This window comes from Lepidochelys kempii, chromosome 4 (genome assembly GCF_965140285.1).
Source record: "Lepidochelys kempii isolate rLepKem1 chromosome 4, rLepKem1.hap1, whole genome shotgun sequence".
In the NCBI taxonomy this organism is placed as follows: Eukaryota; Metazoa; Chordata; order Testudines; family Cheloniidae; genus Lepidochelys; species Lepidochelys kempii.
In genome coordinates this window covers 59348215-59367449 of record NC_136383.1, presented here as the reverse complement: position 1 = coordinate 59367449, position 19235 = coordinate 59348215, and the positions used below count along the sequence as shown (strand labels likewise).

The window sequence follows — 19235 nt, the reverse complement described above, 5'->3', positions numbered from 1 at the left end:
CTAACTAATTTACAACCCTTCAGCAGCCCTTGCTGAAGCAGCACCAAACTTGAAAGATTACTGGCAGCTTCCCATAATGCTGCCCTTACTTCAAACCTCTCAAGCAGACTGAAGTGCCTCTTTTCCCTGGGAGGCATTCAGTCCCCATGGGCAGGGACCTTCTTCCCCTACCCATATACCAAGGAGGGTGGGCTCCTCAGCCACCCCCCATACCTCTGGGTCCCCTAACACTTCCTCCATTTCCTTTTTAATCTTATCCCAGGTTGACCCCTGTACCTGGTATGGGCCCTGGTCCTCCCTTATCCATTTATCCAAAAAATCCTTTACCCTGGCTTGCCAGAACCCGCAACTACCATCACGAGAGTTCGCGATACCCCCTCCAAGCAGCTGCGCGGACTGTTGGGGAGGGGGACTTACAGGCTGCCACTCACCTATCCAATGCGATGCATCCGAGTCACCGGCACCAAGATGTTAGGGGGCTTATTAAGTGGGTGAAGGAATAAGCCCCCTAACAGTCACCAAGGCTCTCATTGGATTAGAGGTAACTCTCGGGTTCTGAGATTGTTGGCATTTTGTGCTCTGGAGCCAGCACTTCTCTGAATGAAGGAGCAGATCCTTATGGAGAGCGCAGAGGAAAAGGTTGCATAAGACTAATCAAGTCCACTCCAGTTCTCCTGGGGACTCTTCTGCTCCCCCCAGGAAGAGCGTGGACCAGCAAGGGTAAGTGCCAGGATGTGGAATGTCTCTAACCACTCCCCAGAGTAGCATGTAGGGAGGTCAGGGACACCGTACCAGGAACTACACTTTTGACCCTGGGGCATCTGTTGAGTCCAATATCAACAAGGCATCAACTGTTTGCATGCTGTCAGTATACCAGGCAGATATGGACCACCTCTGCCTTACCATCCCAACCTCTCCTTTCATCCGGGACTTTGCCATAGCTACATCCTTTACATCCCTGTTGGCTGGATGGGTCACTGAACCCTTGGGCTAATTGGCACCGCACACCGATGTTCCCCTTCCACAGTCTATGGAACCAGGGCCAGTACTGGGCTCAAGCAAGGGACCTCCTTGGCATTGGAAAACTTCTTGGCACGGTTGCATTTGGCATGACAGATGTTACCATGGTGGCTTTCACAGCCCTCCATTTCAGCACCATCAGCTACTTCAGTACTGCCGCTGACTTCAGGGTCAATAACACTTCCAGTAGCAGCATACTTGGTGCCAGCAGTATGGCTTCCATCATCTGTACTGGTCCCTGCCTTGTTTAGGATGATAGATGAGTCAAACCAGTTAATCACTTCCTCAGATATGGCTCCACCTTTATCCCCAGAAACTTGAGGCTCCTCGGCGTTGAGGTCGCGATCTTCCTCCTCCTGCTTTCTATCACCTGACCCATATCGGGGACCCTTTATGGAGCACTATGAGCATGAGGATTGGCACCTGTCTCACGTTGGGACAGGGGCCCTTGGCCCAGTGCCTGCTGTCCATCAATACCTTATCCTTATGCCTAGTGTCCTCTGTGGAATCCGTGGGACGCTCCTTGGTTGGAGAGGTCACACTTCTCAGCTCACTCTAAGGAGAGATCGCCAGGCAGATGGCAGATGCAGGTGGTGGCAACTGTGGACCCACAGCAGGATCAGGCACTAGTGAGCCTTACCCGTGCAGAGCTCATGGAGCTACTCCTTCCAGCTCCACCAATCCAGGAATGGGAGCCAGCATTGGCATTTTTCAGAGTAGCAGCCATGTTATTCTGTAGCCGCAAAAAGAAAAGGAGTACTTCTGGCACCTTAGAGACTAACAACTTTATTTGAGCATAAGCGTTCGTGAGCTACAGCTCATTTCTTCGGATGCATCCGATGAAGTGAGCTGTAGCTCACGAATGCTTATGCTCAAATAAATTTGTTAGTCTCTAAGGTGCCACAAGTTCTCCTTTTTTTTAGCATTGGCACAGTTAACCAACTCTTCTTCATCCCCAGATGATTCAGCAGTGTCTGGCTCTTCCTCTCCAATACCTGAAGATTTCAAGGACTCTCCAGACCTTTTACAGCATGTAGCTGCTTCCCTGGGCATTCAGGCAGAGTTATTGGCTATCCTGCAGCCTTCTGCTCCTGGGAGATAGCCCTTCCTGTCAACGATAGGATCCTAAAGCCTTCTTTGAAGCACACGTGCTTCCATACCGCCCACTGCAAAGCACATGGAGAAATGCTATTTTGTCCCAGTGTAGGGATTTGAGGGTTTTTACTCCCACCTGGCCCCATATTTCCTAGACATAACTGCAGTGCATGATAGAGTCTGGCAGGACAGGTTTAAATCCTCTCCTAAGGACAAGGACTTGAAAAGGATGGACAGGAAGATTTACATTTCCTCCTCCCTGCAAATGCAGATGACAAACCAGCAGGCATCATTGTCCAGGTACAGCTTTATAAATTGGACAGCTATGTCTAAGTTTGTGGACCAGCTGCCTGAAATTTGTAGAGAGAAAGTTTGGGTGTTTATCATCGAAAGCTGGTGAGTGGCCAAGACGTTATTGCAGTCCATGCTGGACTTAGCAGATGCTTTGGCCAGACTTGTGGCCTCTCTGGTGACCATAAGAAGGGCATCCTGACTGTAGACCCAACATGCAGAGGATTTGCCCTTCAGTGGCAGGGTGTTATTTTCTCACAACATGGATGGAACCCTCTCTTTCTTCAAGGATTCTAAGGCCACCCTATGGTCCTTGGGGTTGTACACACCACTAGTTCAGAGACTTCTTTGGTGGCCAAAAGCAGCAACAATACCACCTGCAACACACCTTTTGGGCAGCCTTTTCCTCCCCTGAGACAGTGGGATTGCCCCAGAAAGGGGCATAGATCCCAGAGGAGAAGACAATCAGGTCCAGGGTTCGGCCAGTCAAAACGCTATCCCCTGACACCCACCCCAAGTGCCCATTTTGACTCCTTGATCCAGAACAACAGTCTGGTCATCACTTCCTTTACCCCCATCTCCTTTTAGCGAAAGGCTAGCTCACTTTCATGATGTTTGGGGATCGATTACAACTGTCCTAAGCACTGTCAGTTTGGTCTTTGCCAATTAGATTCTCTCCACTCCTCCTCCTCACCATCCCTTCCTGTCCCTTTTCGAGGTCCCCCTCATGAGATACTGCTCATCAAGCTGATCCACTCTTTATTGGCCTTGGGAGTACTGGAGGAATTTCCTCCAAAACACTGGTGTCAAGGCATCTATTCCTGGTACCCAAATCCAAGAGAGATTTAAGGCCTAATCTTGAACTCCTCTACCTTAACAAATATATCAGATACAAGAGGTTCCATATGGTCACCCTATCAGCTGTCCTCCCCACATTCACTCAGAATGACTGGTTTGCTGCTCTTGACCTTCAGGACTCTTACTTATATGTGGCAATTCTACTGAGCCACAGAAGACTTCTCTGGTTCGTCATGGCAAGTTGCCATTTTCAGTACACAGTTCCTTTTAGTCTGTCTTCTGATCTCCCTCCCTCCCCCTCCCCCAAGTTGTTACCAAATGTATGGTCGTGGTGACGGCATACCTCAGGAAGAAGGGAATCCATGTCTTCCCATATCTGGATGACAAGCTACTAAGGGGCAGGTCCAGAGAACAAGTTCTTGCTCATGTATGGATAACACCATGCTTACTTGACCATCTGGGTATCATCCAAAACACCAAAAAGTCAACACCGGTTGCAACTCAGAAAATTGAGTTTATTGGGGCCCTAATAGACTGCATGAGTCCAAGAGCATTTTTGTCAAGTAACTGTTTCCAGACAATTCTCTCTCAGTCTGCAGTCTCAATCTTCCACAACGGTTCACAGTTCTTAGGCCACATGTCTGTATACGCACAGATGGTTCAGTTTTCAAGGTTGCACCTTTTTCCTCTTCAAATGTGCCTCAAAACTGTTTACTATCGAACCCCTCATCCCCTGGACAGGTTGGTCCGCCTCCCGCCTTTGATCCTGGACTCCTTGCAGAGGTGGACAGTTCACGGGAATGTATGTCAATCCCTTCGCCTGGCATTCCCTTCGCCTGGCCCTTACCAACCAGCACTATTGTCACCGACACCTCCTTGATAAGTTGGGGAGCACATCTGGGTAGAGTACTGCACTGATATAACATTTGTATCCACGTCTGATCTGCAAAAATCGTCCATGGATGCAGATATCTGTGGATCTAAAATGTATATCCGCAGATTGGCAGGGCTCTACATCTGGGGTCACTGAAAGTTCAGGCTCTGTGGTCAGAGCAGGAAGCTTCAGGCTCTGTGGTCAGAGCAGGAAGCTTCCCTGCATATCAATGTCCTGGAGTTTGGGGCCATCTACAGTGCCTATCTTGTTTTCCTAGGCTGCGTCAAGGGTTCAGTATTTCACATGCTTACAGACAGTATCACCACAATGTATTATGTGAACAGTCAAGGGGGAGCACACACAAGGGTGCTCTGCCAAGAGGCGATCAGGCTGTGGCAGTTGTGCACTGAAGACTGTATCATTCCAATAGCTGATCACTTGCCCGAGGTCCAGACTGATCTTGCAGACGATCTCAGCAGGAATTTTTCTCTTAATCACAAGTGGTATCTGAAGCCAAGTGTCCTGCGAGTCATCTTTTTAACGTGGGGCATCCTGACGATTGACCTGTTCTCTATAAGGGAAAACATGAAATGTCATCTGTCCTGCTCTTGAGAGGTTCTCAGTCCAAGCTCTCTGATCAATTCCTTTCACCTCAACTGGCAGTCAGCTCTCCTGTACACTTTTTTCCTCTGATCCCAATCATTCATCCTTAAGCTGAATGTGGATTGGGCCAACACCATCCTCGTTGCCCCGGCATGGCCAAGGCAGTGCTGGTTTTCTGACCTTCTTGCACTGTCAGTTCAGTCTCCCATATCCTTTCTCTCCATCCCAACCTGCTCACACAGAATCTTGGTCGCACTTCCTATCCCATGCTCAGCTCTTTGCATCTTACAGCTTGACTGCTTCCTGGTTGAACAAGGAGGAAGAGCAATGTTTGGACTCTGTCAACAGGTCCTGATCAATAGTAGATAACCCTCTACCAGGATGTTCTTTTCTGGAAAATGGAAGTGTCTTTCAGTGTGGTCATTGGCCCATGGAGTACAGCCCATGCTGTAAAAGATGAACTGCAAGTTCAGTCATTAGGCATTGTGCTTAGCTCTTTGAGGGTGCATCTAGTGGAGATCTCAGCCGTTTATCCATCGTTTGTGGAAGATCGGTGTTTTCGAGTGCCATGGTGGTGAGATTCTTGAAGTGAATTCTTTGTCTCCATCCACCGGTGGAACCATAACATGGTCTTAGTGGACCTCTGTTCAAGCCTCTGGGATCTTGTCCCTCTCCTCAAAAATGTGCATTCCTCGGCCAATAACATCTGCAAGGAGAGTGAGTTTCAGGCTTTTATGGCAGAGCTTGGTTACACACAGTTCTCCAAAGACACAGTTCTCCAAAGACAAAGCGGTGATGTGGCCACACCCAAAATTTGAGGCTAAAGTGGTCTCTCAATTTCATTTAAACCAGGTGATATATTTGCCTGAGGTTTTTCCTAAGCCGAATTCATCTCCGGAGGAGCAGTGTCTTCACACATTGGACATCAGACAATGTCCGGCCTTTTATTTGGACAGGACTATATCTCATCGGTTTGTGTCGTATGCAGACCGTATGAAGGGGCAGGCAGTCTCCTCACAGACACTTTCTAAGTGGATAACTTCTTGCATCAAAACTGTATATGACACAGCTTCAGCTACGCCCCCTCTCTGGGTGTGAGTTTATTCTATGAGAGTGCAAGCTACTTCAATAGCATTCTTCAGTGATGTCTCAACATTGTATAATTGCAGGGCTGCCATGGGGTTGTCAATATGTACAATATGAACCGTTATGCCATTATCATGGCATCCAAAGCAGATGCAGACTTTGGGAAGGCATTCCTGCAGTCCGTGTTTAAGTAGACTCAGAACCCCACCTCCTGTGGATTCTGTTTGTGACTCACCTAAGTGGTATACATGACTGCATATACTCAAAGAAGAAAAAAGGGCATGTTAATTGTGGTTCTTTGAGATGTGACGCTAATGTGTATTCCATGATCCATCCCCTCTGCATCGGAGACTAGTCTCTTGGCGTTAGGTGTGAAGGAATTGAGTGAGGTCAGGGCGGCACCTCCTCATATAGCCGTGGGAGAGGCTATGGCCACAAGGCATGAACGCCACCCCTTTATGGGTACTGCTAGGCAAACTTCTCTGGCTCCAACGCTCTGGGTGCACACAAACCTCAGTGTGATGTCTGCATCACATCTCAAAGAACCACAGTGACTGTAAGTAACAGTTAATCTAAAACTAAACAAATATCTTTTCAACCTTTTTATGATTCTCTCTTCAGCCTCCGCATATCAAATAAGGGCCCCCAACCCAATCCTCTTTTCACTTTAAAAATAGGTGTGGATAGATACCAAGTCCACCTTCCAGGTGATGAAAGTTTCTTTCATCCACCAATAATAAAATCCTCCAACCGGTCTTCCAAGTTGCCAAACCATCCCCAAGTGCACCATGCCAAGAAACTCCAACACAGTCTCTGCCCAACTATTTAAAACCTTCCTGCACTACCCTCACCCCAAAAATGGCAAGACACTGTTTACTTTGATTTGGAGCCCTCTGCAGTATTACAAAAATAAATTGATGGCAACACTGATAACTGCTGATTAGCCCTGCTTTACTCCCACTATGTAGAAAGGGCTATAGAGTCATCTGATTTTTATGCTTTTAATTTGAAAATTATCTTGATCTATTGAAATATACTTATTCCGGTCACTTTTAACAAAAAACATTATAATTCTTTCTAAAATCCATTGCTCCAGATATTTAATAGTAGCTTTCAAAATGAAAAAAGTGGAAAAGACCTCATTATTGCTCACTTCTAAGAGACAGGTTTGTAGATGAAAGCAAGGGGCAAATAACCATATTTGTTGTCAGCAATGCTTTATGGGTTTCTGGAATTTGTAGCCAAGGTTGGGAAGAGTTCACTTTGTGCAGCAGTATAGTTGCGCTAGATTTTATAAGGTGTGTTGATTTGGGGAAAAAAGACATGCATCTGGCAAAATAGCTGTTCTGTAAAAGGATATGACATTCTGGATTTACTGTCACTGCCACCCACTGATTTAAATGAAGTGCAGGTTTTAATTTTTATAAAAGGAGGAAAATATGCCAAAGGCACATGAGTGCACCAGCTGTACTAGCAATAGGATCATGTTATTACAATTAACATAATGGTACTAGCAAAGGGTTTTTTCAAATTGGAATTGTTTGTGATCGTTTTATTTTTATCGTATTTTAAAGGTGGAAATATTGGAGAATACTTCACTCTAAATGATACTTCAGGAGAACTCTTGGCCACTCGTAGTTTAGACAGGGAGGATGCCAGCAACTTTACCCTCATTATTGCATGTCATGACCTGGGCAGCCCACCAAGAAGCTCAACAACACAGCTACAGATTACAGTCCTGGATGAAAATGACAACAGCCCTGTATTTGCAAAGAAGAACTATCAGACCTCTGTGACAGAAGACCTTAAGGAAGGATCAGTAGTTCTTGAGCTCTTTGCTTCAGATGAAGATGGTGGCCTGAATGGTGAGGTCATGTATTCACTGATTGATGACACCCTTGGAGCATTTACTGTTAACAGTACAACTGGCGCTATAGTTACTACAAAAGCACTAGACCGGGAGACTAAATCTCAGTATGCATTTAGAGCAGTGGCAAGTGACTGTAGCATCCAAGGCCCAAGAAGCACTACAGTTAACATTATGGTGCACATTGATGATGCCAATGACAATAGTCCCGTTTTTCTACAGAACCCTTTCAAAGTTTATGTGCCTCCTGAAACTTCTGTGAATCAGACAATAGCCACTGTGAGAGCTGCAGATGTGGATCTGGGGCCAAATGGTGCAGTGGTTTTTAATTTTGGAGTACCTGGAACTATGTTCCGTATTGACATCAATACAGGAGAGATTTATCTTCAAGAGCCATTGCCTTCTGATGGTTTCAGTTCCCACCTGCTGGTATTGGCTTCAGATCAGGGTGTCCCAGCTAGGACAGCCACAGCTCTATTGGCCATTTCCACAAGGGAACAAGAGGAGGTGATGTCATTCAGCCATAGTTTTTATGCAGTAACTGTGCCTGAAAACAGTGAAGCAGGTGGGTATCAGACTCTAACTCGTGGCTGTCAGAGACCAAAGTCCTAACCTGTTGGGCACTACAGAGAAAGAAGTGTGTAGGGAGCCTTTTTCAATAACATGCAGCATCAGGGTAAAACTGGAATTGGACTATATGCAAACAGTACGTTAAGGAAAAAAACCTTCTCCCTGCCCAGTGCACCCTGGACCAAAGGGGAGCATGATGTGCTGTCTCAGAGGCGTAGTCGGGTTTCTGGTCCCTGCACACATACAACAGAGTGCCACTCATGTTAGGCAGGATTCTCCTTTTTGAAAGAGAAGAAAGGGATTCTGCACTGCATGTTCCTCCCTCACCATGGAAAACCCTTGAGCATCTCTGCTCTGTATCTGCAAAGTGGCTGTAATGATGCATGCACAATTTTTATCCTCTGCGGTTTTCCTTGCCAACATGCATCTCCTTGGAATAAAGGCAAAATGTATCTGTCTCTGTGTGTGCTTGTGCAGATGTGTGTGTGTGTGTGCGTGTGTACCCAAACGAGACTGATTACATAATATGTCACTAATAGTTCACTTAAATAAATGCAGTGAAAGCTCAGATAAGATGAGAACTACTTCCACATGTATGTTGCGATGTATGATTTTTGGCTTTAGCGAAATCCCTAGTGTATTGTAACTGCATTCAGAGATTTTCCAACACTTTCCTCACAGTTTCAACTTGCTAAAAGAATGTGTAGAAGTAGGCGGGGAATGCACAGAGGCTGAAATACATTCTTACTTAACAAGACATTGTGAAATTGGTAGATGTCTACAAGGGACAAGCAGTAGATAAAAGCCCACATTGTTAAATGACCCCTATAGATAAAAGCCAGATTCACTGCAGTCTCTGCCACCATTGGTGCTTTCAGGCTGTAGTGGAATAAAGTCGCTGGGGGAAAAGTTTGGGTTAGTGCAGCGAAGTCACAGTTTTGACCTGCTGGGAGCTGCTGTAAACTGATCAGAGTAGCCCATAAGACGTTCCACTGGACGTGTTCCTGCAGAGCACAGGACAAGAATTAATACTATCCCTGTCCCCAAGGGGCGGGGGCTGTCCCCTGTGTCATCACAGCAGCTGGAAGATACGATTCTCATTTCCTGGAGTCTAGGATTTTTTGGTTTTGCTTGTTTGTTTTTATCTGGCCCCACCTCTTCTTCCATGCTTTAACCAAACAGTTGTGAATTCAGCTGTGACATTTTAACTGATGGTCCCTAGAATTATACATTATGGGGTAGTGAGGGCAAGACGTTCTCAGTGGAGGGTCCTGGACTCTTGATTTTGCTGCTGCTTTGGCCCAGTAATAAATAAATTAATTAATTAATAATAGCTCTTACATAGCACTTTTCTTCAGTGGCTGTCAAGGCCTGATGACCTTCAGGGTGTGTTGCAGGAGCCCAGTTAGTCAGGTTTTTCCTTACGGTTGTGGAAGAGTGCCTTGTGGGGATCTCAGTTTTTTGTATTATTGTTGGTACTGCATTGTTTGTTTAACCTGTATACATTTAAAGAAAGAAAATCAAAATATCCTTTCAGTAATGGATAAGCTTTTGTGATTCTGCATGTGCCTAATTACAGATATAGTAATGGGACAGGTTAGGCAACCCAGCCTCAAATTATGGAAATCCCCCAAGGAATTGTGGTAAGAGAATACCATAGTCAGATGGTCTCCCACTAAATGTATTGCAAACATAAATAGCAGTAAATTTATATTATTTTGATTAAAGGAAGTTTAAAGAAGCTTCAGGGTAAATCAGAAGATTTCAGCCTGAAAGCTTACTGTGTATAGTAAGAAAACTATAGGGTACGGAAGAGCAAGTTCTTTTATGTATTCTTTTATGAGATGCTCCTATCAAGTAATAGTTCTGTTTCTCTTCGAATTATTTTATGTGATTTCAATAAATACAAAAACATACTAATTTAATTTTCTTTGTCAGAAAAAGTTATGACTATAATTAAACCCTCTGAAGGATTTGGTATGCTAGCTACAGTTCTGATTCTAAAACCCTTACTCCATATGAATAATACTTACTCTCCCACCCAGTCCCATGGAAGTATTTACATTATAAAATTCAATATTAATGTAATCAGGATTAACAAATAACATTTTATCTCATACGTTTTAGTTCCATTTTCAACCACGCAGTGGCAAAACTTCACTGTAGTTAGACAAGAATCAAAGCAATATCAACAGTGAAGCCTGATATCCTTGCTCAATTTTTACTCAGTAGTTATCCAGACAAACTCTTACTTAGGTAAGAACCTCAGGATTTCTTCAACTAAAATGTTTGGACCCAAGTTTGGTGACCTTCATATTATTCCCCTAGTTTAGTTTTGCATCATATTAAATATTTTATACACTGTATCGCAACAGGCACTTTTAGAAGTCAATTAATAAATAATCAAGTCAATGCACTCCGTAAAGTGCAAAAAACCTTTTCATTGTTCACCATGTCTGCCTCCAGTTGAATTATAGTTTGTATAGAGCCCTCTGGGTGTCAGATTCCCCAATAAAACAGTCACAGCTGCTAGGTCTGCAGGATTCTTTTATTTATTTTTGAATACATATAAGGTACCTGGGCTGGACATTTATTTACCCCTCTTTTATTCTCTGTGCTCCATGAGCCTTTTCTTTATTATCCACCCAAGAAATCTATCCTCAAACACAAAGGCAAAAGTCAGACAAATTTAGAGGAAAAAGTGGCATCCCTGGTTCCAATGTCCAGATTACAAAAGAGAGGAGAAAGGAAAGAAAACAATATGGGTATATGTTATTGTTTCATGGATAAACACAGGTCTCCCAGTGACTTGGACTGTAGCAGTAGATCAGTTCTGAGTTGTGCATGTGTGTCTCAAGCCAGAATATGACCCAGGGTTTTTATGTCTGTTTTGACTCCTGTTCTTTAGAAAAAGCACACATACTATACAAACTGTGCATTTCAGGTACTTGGTTGTTTAGTGCAGGTTGAGGTAATTTAACATAATGTTAAGATGCTTCTGATTTAACAGACAAAGCAGGGAAATTCTAAGTTAAGGCACTGGCCACTGCCTTGCCTTGCCCTGTTATGCTTGACTGGTTTGGAAGTTTCAGACGCAGTTGGATATTGTGTCCCTTATTTGAGGCAGTACCTATGCACAATGGACAGAGTCAAGTAAGTTTAGAATTGTAGCTCTTTGAGACAGAGACTGCTTTTTGCTGTACATCTAGTTTTACCTCATTCGGGACTTCAAGATTTGGCCTCATCAATTTAAGATACCAAAAGACACTATCCAAAGTGAAAATGAACTGTACGGAAACTGTAACATTTTGTTGTTTAAATGCAAGCCATATTACTATCACAGTGTGGCCAAAAAGCATCAGAAACCACAGAAATGCCACTTCTTTGCCCTCTACCAAAAAAGGTATCGACAGTTTTAACAGCATTAAAAAAAGGCGTCTGGGCTGGAAATTGGTAGACCCAGAGCAGGGATTTGATTGACCCAGTTGTTATACCCGGAAAAACAATGTATCAAATGGTAATACTGATGCAGCCATTTTTTTTTTTTGGCATTTTTTTCTCTTGCTCCTTTCAAAAATCAGGCAGAGGATGTTGTGAACACAGGACGTAGGGACGTGTCCTTCAGACACTGGATGCTGTGAACAATGGTAAATGTTGGCTGCTGGATTGAATAAAAATTGTACAGTTGTGAACGTGGGACTAGCTGTCCCTGTGATCCAAAAAGGGGCCTATGTTTAATTTCTAGAAACAATGCATTTCTCATTCTCACCTTTAGCCTTACACACATACAAATCATATATGTGTTTTCTTTTGTGATTGGTCCTACAAGTGTCCTAAGTAATGTAAAAAGTTCAGAAGCCACAATGGACATATTTCCCCCACAAGTGTTTCTGGTTTATGTTGCCATGCTTAAGAGCAAATGACTAACCAGTTAACATAACATTTCCTGTGTTTAAAAAAAAAACAGTAACAAGTACTAAGCGTGTGATTTTTGTAGTTAAAGGTAAATTATACTACTGTGATGGCACAGTCCCGCCCAAAATCTAGGACATTTTATATTAACAGCATGCCTCCTGTAATGTAGTAAAATAATGTAAGATTATAATGCCATTTGGAAGAGGTCAAGTTACACAGTAGTCTGATTCCATGACAGTTGGTTAAAATCAATTGTCGTGTGCTAAATGGCTTCATAACTGGCTTGAGAAGAACAACCATTTGGAAATCTTGATAATGTTTTTTGAACTTTGTCTCAGTTTATGTTGAGCGTGATGCTTCTGAGCAGGATAATACATTCAATTTCATATGTATTTTCTGCTCCTATTGCAAACAGCATTTTTATTTCATGCCTTTTCTGTGCTGTGTCAGATCAGTACTGTTTTCGTTGAATTTAAGATTCTTCATGAACAATAAAATGCCCTTATTTTCCTTGATGCTAACACCATATTGCATATCTCTATGCACCCTGTTACGGCACTAAAAGCTATTGTGAGTTGTATTCAGATTGTGTCTACTTAAGATTGATTGATGTATTCATTTAGAATTAAAGTGTCCACCATTACAAAACTCTGGGCTACTGTACATAAGTAAACGAAAATTAAATAATGCCTTCCCAGTTGCTCAGAGATATCAGTCATGCTTAATACCCTCATAAAAGCCCCTCTTCGTCCGCTCCTGCCCCAAAGAATTTGTGAAAGGATGAGGGTAAAATGACCAAAGATGGAGAAACTTGTGTAGGAAGGACCTACACCAAGCCTTGAATACAGCCAGAGATAGATTCCTGTAGACAGCCTCAGGGAGGGAGTTCCATAAATAGTGTCTCTGAAATAAGAAGGTCTAGCCATCAAGCCAGTGGAGGTGTGCAGAGAGCAAGGATCAAGGATTGTTGACCATGCTGAGCAGAGCATGCTGCAAAATCCATCATTTTGCCAAGGGAGCAGCAGATGTTGGGGCTCAACAAGAGTGTTTGTTGATGGGGCAATGGAGGTTGGTGGGGAAGTTCCTGTCTATTAAGTTGTGATGTGGGTGGAGTTTTGTTGAGTGGTTGTTGCTGGTTTTGTTTTTGTTGTGTGCTATTTTAAATAATGTTAAAAGCACCCAGAGTGGCAGATGGGCACCTTTGCATGCATTGTTATTAATCACAGTAAATCTATAAGTAATAAAGATAAGATAAGATCTTGCAAAGTTGACTCTATTAAAAACTATTGATGCTTCTGTAGGAACCTCACTTTTGACTGTAGAAGCTTATGATGATAATTTACTGGGAAAAGGCATAAAATACAGGCTATTCAGTGACAATGAAGATATTTTCTCGATACACCCCATCACAGGTAAATTAATTTATTTAAATTTGTTTTAAAGGCATGTTTAAGGCTTTTGATATCTGAATAAACATTAAATTATGTACAAAGTGTTTCCATGTTGGGATTGCTTTTATACCAAAACATTTTCATTAATGATGTTAGTTTAAATCAAAAACTAGTAGAAGTGGGTGATAGGCAGTTAAGTGTAACAAACATCTGTTGCCATAAGAACCATTTTTATATGTCATAGATATACACATGCCTTTTGTCTACAGTTAATCTAGAATACATGGCCTGATTCTCCTCTTATCATAGGGTAAATCATTAGTAATGTCATTGACATCAGTGGAGTTACACACTTGTAAAATTCTTGTGAGAGGAAAATCATGCCCAAGAGTATTCCTCTTTAAAACTCTTCTGTTCTTCAAGTATATGCAGCTGTGTATTTCACTTAGGGGTGTGTGTACCCACCGCACCAGAGCCAGAGAATTTTGCTAGCAGTACCTGTAGAGGGGTGGTGCTCGCACCTCATGGCTAGAGCCCCTCCCCTGCCTGTATGAGGTGGTGCCACCCCAGCCCCCCTCAGTTCCTTGTTACCTTCCATTGCTGGAGTTGGGGCTCTTAATCTCGCAATTTTTCACTATTTCTTAATGACTTTTTCTAGTTGTATATGTTTAGTAGTACCCTAAGGGTTAGTTAGATTTAGTGTTAGTTGCATTTAATTAAATATTCCCCTGTGATGCTCTCACCATTGTCCGTCATGTGGGGGAGCAATCCCAGCAACAATCCCCAGTTGCAGTGTTTGCTTTGCAGTGTAAGACCCATCTCAAATAGCGGTGTGCAGTTTGTAGATTGTTCACAAAACAGACTCTGGTGGCTAGGACCTTCTCCTGAAGCAGCACATGCTCAACCAAGCCATGTGGCCTGCTTCAGCACCGAGGCCCTCATCAGATTGGCGATCACTCTCAGGTTCTGAGAGTGTTGCTGTTTCATGCTCTGGAGCTGCCTCTTTGAAGAGGGGGAGGAGCTGTTCCTCATCAAGTGCACTGGGGAAAAGGTCCCATAAGACCAAGCAAGACCACTCCAGGTCTTGTGCGGAGTCCTCTGCCTCCTTCAGGAGATGCTAGTGCTGATGCATGGGCTGGCGCAGGTGCCTCTAACTGTTCCATGGTAGGGCACAGGTTGGTTAGAGTCCCGATTCTGGCCCCAGGACATCCTTTGAGTCCAGTACCAATGAGGGTGATGTCGGCATCGGCTGTTTGCATGCTGGCAGCATACCAGGCAGCTATGGATCACCCCTGCCTGTCCAGCTCAATCTTTCCCTTGGTCCAGGACTTTGCCAGGATTACATCATTTATAGCCCTGTTGGCTGGTCAAGCTGCTGAACCTTTGTGTCCATCAGCACTGTACCCTGATGTTCCCTTTCCATAATCTGTGGAAGCAGGTCCGGTGCCAGGCTTGATGCAAAGGACCTTCTTAGCACCAGGAAGATCCTTGGCCCTGTTGCATTCAGCATTGCCAATGTTACTGTGGTGGCTCTCACTGCCCTCCACTTCGGCACCGTCAGCTACCTATCATGCTGCCTCTTCCAGCTCCACCTGTTCAGGAGCAGGAGCCAGCCTTGGTGCAGTTAACTGAATATTCTTAATCCCAGGACAATTTGGCACGGCCTGGCTCCTCTTCTCCTTCAGTATCTAAGGCTCTTCTTTGAGTGAAGGTAAGAAGGAACTGAGGGCTTGGCCCTATATACTGGCGCTATGTGCGTACAGCACCAGAGTGCACCAGAGCAAACAACTTGTGGGTATTCTCCTGCAGGAACTCGGCCATAATGCCCAGGGAAGCAGCCACAAGCTGCAAAAGATCCTGACAGGCCTTGAAATAAAACGATTACTAACATTTCCGTAACTGTTGTTCTTCAAGACATGTTGTGCACATCCATTCCATTGTAGGTGTGTGTGCACCACAAGCACAGTCGCCGGAAATTTTTCCCTCCGTGGTATGCCAGAGATTTAATAAGACCTTTGCTGTGTATTAAATGACTATCAGTTGACTGTTAAAAACTTACTTCCTTCTGACTAACTATTTACAAGACACGTATCTACAGCTTAGTTAAACCTTAAGCTTGTTTTTAATCATGAGTTATTAACATACAACTGTCTTATTTAATATATATTAAATAAACATTTGGCAACTTTTTATAAGACATTATTAAAATATGCTTTTGTAATAAGAAATATAGAACCAGTGGCAGAACCCAGGTAAATTAGGGGATTGTAGCCACCAAAAAAATCCAATAGTTTTCCACCTAGATTGCCTTCTGAAATGTTTTTATTTTGGAGTAACCACCCTGGAATGAAATGGCACTCACTTAGCCTAATTATTTAGAAGACTAACCTTAATCACCCTTGTTTGAAAATCTTGGCAATAACATTTTAGATCTACATTTGTGTTGTAGTTTCTTCCTTTAGTTATACATATATTTTCCTTTGTATTCTTTTATTGGATATATTGAACAGTTATTGTTTTCTTTATTGCACAGTATGTGTCCTCACTTTTAACAGTTTATTTTTCCTAAATATGTATATAACCTGTCCTCCTTTAAATTCTTTTTGGAAAATAAAACAGGTGAACTCACAGTGAAAGAGCCAAAGTTTCTTGACCATGAAGTCAAGAGTAAAGTGCATCTCGTTGTTTTGGCTGAAAATGGCTTGAATTCAGCACACTGTGGAGTGACAGTTTGGGTGCAAGATGTGAACGATAATGCACCTAAATTTGAGCAAAGCTCTTACAAAACATCGGTGTGGGAAGGCCAAATCTACAATACATATGTCATGCAGGTAACAGGGAATACATATTTACAAACCTATTTCTGCAGTTAAAATTAAGAATAGCCAAACTAAGGCCACAGTCCAGCAGTGTATTCATTGGGCTTCCCCCTGTTCAAGATGCATATGCCTTCTTTAATGTTGCTGCTGCCTTGCCTGGAAACCTAAAATTTATAATTATTTTGGATGCATTAGAGCTCACCGTTCAGTTCAGTTTTTATCAAATTAGGCCAATATCCTTTAGCTTCTGACTGATTGTAGAAATAGAAACTAAATTCAACTTTCTTGTTGTCTTCCTCTGCTTCTAACAAAAAGCAATTCTTGCTCATGAATGGTAGTCAGAGAATGATTGTTCAAGGCTAGTTCATATTTCAGCATAGATAGATTCTTGCTCCCAGCAGTGTCTCTAGAGTTTGTCACTTTAAAATTAATCCATTCAGCTCCAGTCAGGAGTAAAATCCTTTTGTCAGATCTAAGCATCTGATTTTAAATCTGCTGCTGAAAGAGTAACTCATCTTATTGTATGTGTGAAAATGCTCCTTCCTCTGAACATTCTTCAAAAGTGTTTCCAGCTGTTCCAGTTTGTTTCCAGCTGTTCATGCGCTATATCTATGTTGGAGCAGAAGAGGGGCATTATTTGGAGTAGAAAGGAGAACAGTTTTCTCCACGCTTCCCCTCCCATTTTTCCCATTGCAAGGTACGTCAGAATGAAGGTCATGTTAGGACCTGAAGATGTTCCTCCTCTGAGAATAAATAAATGGAATGCAACAACTGCCCTGAATGTGAAGCCACTAGGGAGTTGGATGAGCATACATTTGTTTAGAGAAACATATGTCTGCTAATGGAAAAAAAATGACAAAGCAATCAAATGTGTCTGGAATAATCTGGATCCTGTAAAGTGTGTCTCGTGCTTAACAGTAGGAAAAAGAACCAGTGAGGACTCTTCAAGGAGGCTGGGGAAATGTTCTCTATCTTGAGAATCCTGGACTGGTATCTTTTCCTGGTGCCGAACATTGGTTATTCAGCTAGTTTTATATTCTATTTCTGCTCCTTTTCCACTATTCTTTATTCTTTTAGATTTAAACAATAATTCATAATAGCCTATAGAAAGATGCCTTAAGCATTAATAATTATTATTTCATTTATTTGTAATAGCGCTTAGGGTCTCCTGACCAGGGATCAGGACCCTATTGTGCTAGTGACTGTACACACACGTAACAGAGACTGACAATCTACTAATAGCCCTGGTCTACACTACAGGGTTAGGTTGATTTAGCCGCGTTCGGTCGATTTTATAATGAATGCGTCTACACAAGCAACCCCGTTCCGTCGACCTAAAGAGCTCTTAAAATCGACTTCTGTACTCCTCCCCGGCAAGGGGAGTAGCTCTAAAATCGACCTTGCTAGGTCGAATTTGGGGTAGTGTTGACACAAATCGACGTTATTGGCCTCCGGGAGCTATCCAAGAGTGCTCCAATGTGACCGTTCTGGACAGCACTTTCAACTCCGATGCACCAGCCAGGTACACACAAAAAGCCCCAGGAACTTTTGGATTTAATTTCCTATTTGGTCAGCGTGGCGAGCTCAGCAGCACAGGTGACCATGCAGTCTTCCCAGAATCGCAAATGAGCTCCAGCATGGAGCGAACGGGAGACACTGGATCTGATTGCTGTATGGGGAGAAGAATCTGTGCAGGCAGAACTCTGATCAAAAAGAAGAAATGCTAATATATATGCCAAAATCGCACAGGGCGTGATGGACAGAGGTTTCAACAGGGACACACAGCAGTGCCACGTGAAAGTGAAGGAGCTCAGGCAAGCCTACCAAAAGACAAAGGAGGCAAATGGTCGCTCCGGGTCAGAGCCCCATACATGCCGCTTCTATGATCAGCTGCATGGCATTCTAGGGGGAGACCCTACCACTACCCCACCACTGTCCATGGACACCTTCAAGGGGGGAGTCTCACGCAACAGGGAGGAGGATTTTGTGGATGAGGAGGAGGAGGAGAATGTGCAGCAGGCAAGTGGTGAATCCATTCTCCCTGGCAGCCAGGACCTTTTCATCACCCTGGAGTCAATACCTTCCCAAGGCAGGATCCCCGACCCTGACGGTGGAGAAGGCACCTCTGGTGAGTGCACATTTGTAACTACACTACAGGGTTTAAAAGCAATAGTGTTTAATGTTCGATTTTCCCCGAAGACTCGGGATGCATTCGCGGCCAGTACAGCTACTGGAACAGTCTGTTAACATGTCTGGGGATGGAGCGAGAATCCTCTAGGGACATCTCCATGAAGCTCTCCTGGAGGTACTCTGAGAGACTTTTAGAAGGTTTCTGGGGAAGGCTGCCTTATTTGGTCCTCCAAGGTAGGACACTTTAACCACACCAAGCCAGTAGCAAGTAGTCTGGAATCATTGCAGCACAAAGCTTGGCAGCGAATGGTCCTGGGTTTTGGTCGCATTCAAGCAACATTCAGTCTTTATCTTTCTGTGTTAGCCTCAGGAGAGTGATATAATTCATGATCACCTGGTTGAAATAGGGGAACTTTTGTAAGGGAACAGTAAAAGGACACTGTTCATGCTGGGCTGTTTGCGCTTGGCTAAAAGGAATCATACCATAGCCACGCAGTGGGGGGAGGGGTGAAGGGATCATCCCAAATAGCCATGCGGAGGGGTGGGGGGAAGCTATGTGCTGCACATCCACCCGAAAACCGCAGCCCCTCCTTTTAGATGGCAAACCCAACCAGCATTGCTTGCTATAGGAAAGGAGGATGCAGCAGTTTGAAACCATTTCCACATGTTATGAAGGCAATAGAAGCCAGTACCCTTTGGCTTACCATGGCTGCCTGGAAACTGAATTCTGTTGCCCAGCTGTGTGTGATGTGTCACCATACCGACAGGCACTCAAT

General features: G+C 43.7%; 1 protein-coding gene across 1 annotated transcript in view; it reads left to right on the top strand.

Annotated features, from left to right (window-relative positions):
- The window catches only part of DCHS2 (dachsous cadherin-related 2), a 232076-nt gene that overhangs the window by 191875 nt on the left and 20966 nt on the right, over positions 1 to 19235 (top strand). The window contains exons 13-15 of the mRNA XM_073343187.2: positions 7342 to 8199; positions 13421 to 13531; positions 16130 to 16341. Of these exons, the coding sequence (XP_073199288.2) occupies positions 7342 to 8199; positions 13421 to 13531; positions 16130 to 16341 (1181 nt within the window). The remainder of the gene's footprint in view (positions 1 to 7341; positions 8200 to 13420; positions 13532 to 16129; positions 16342 to 19235) is intronic.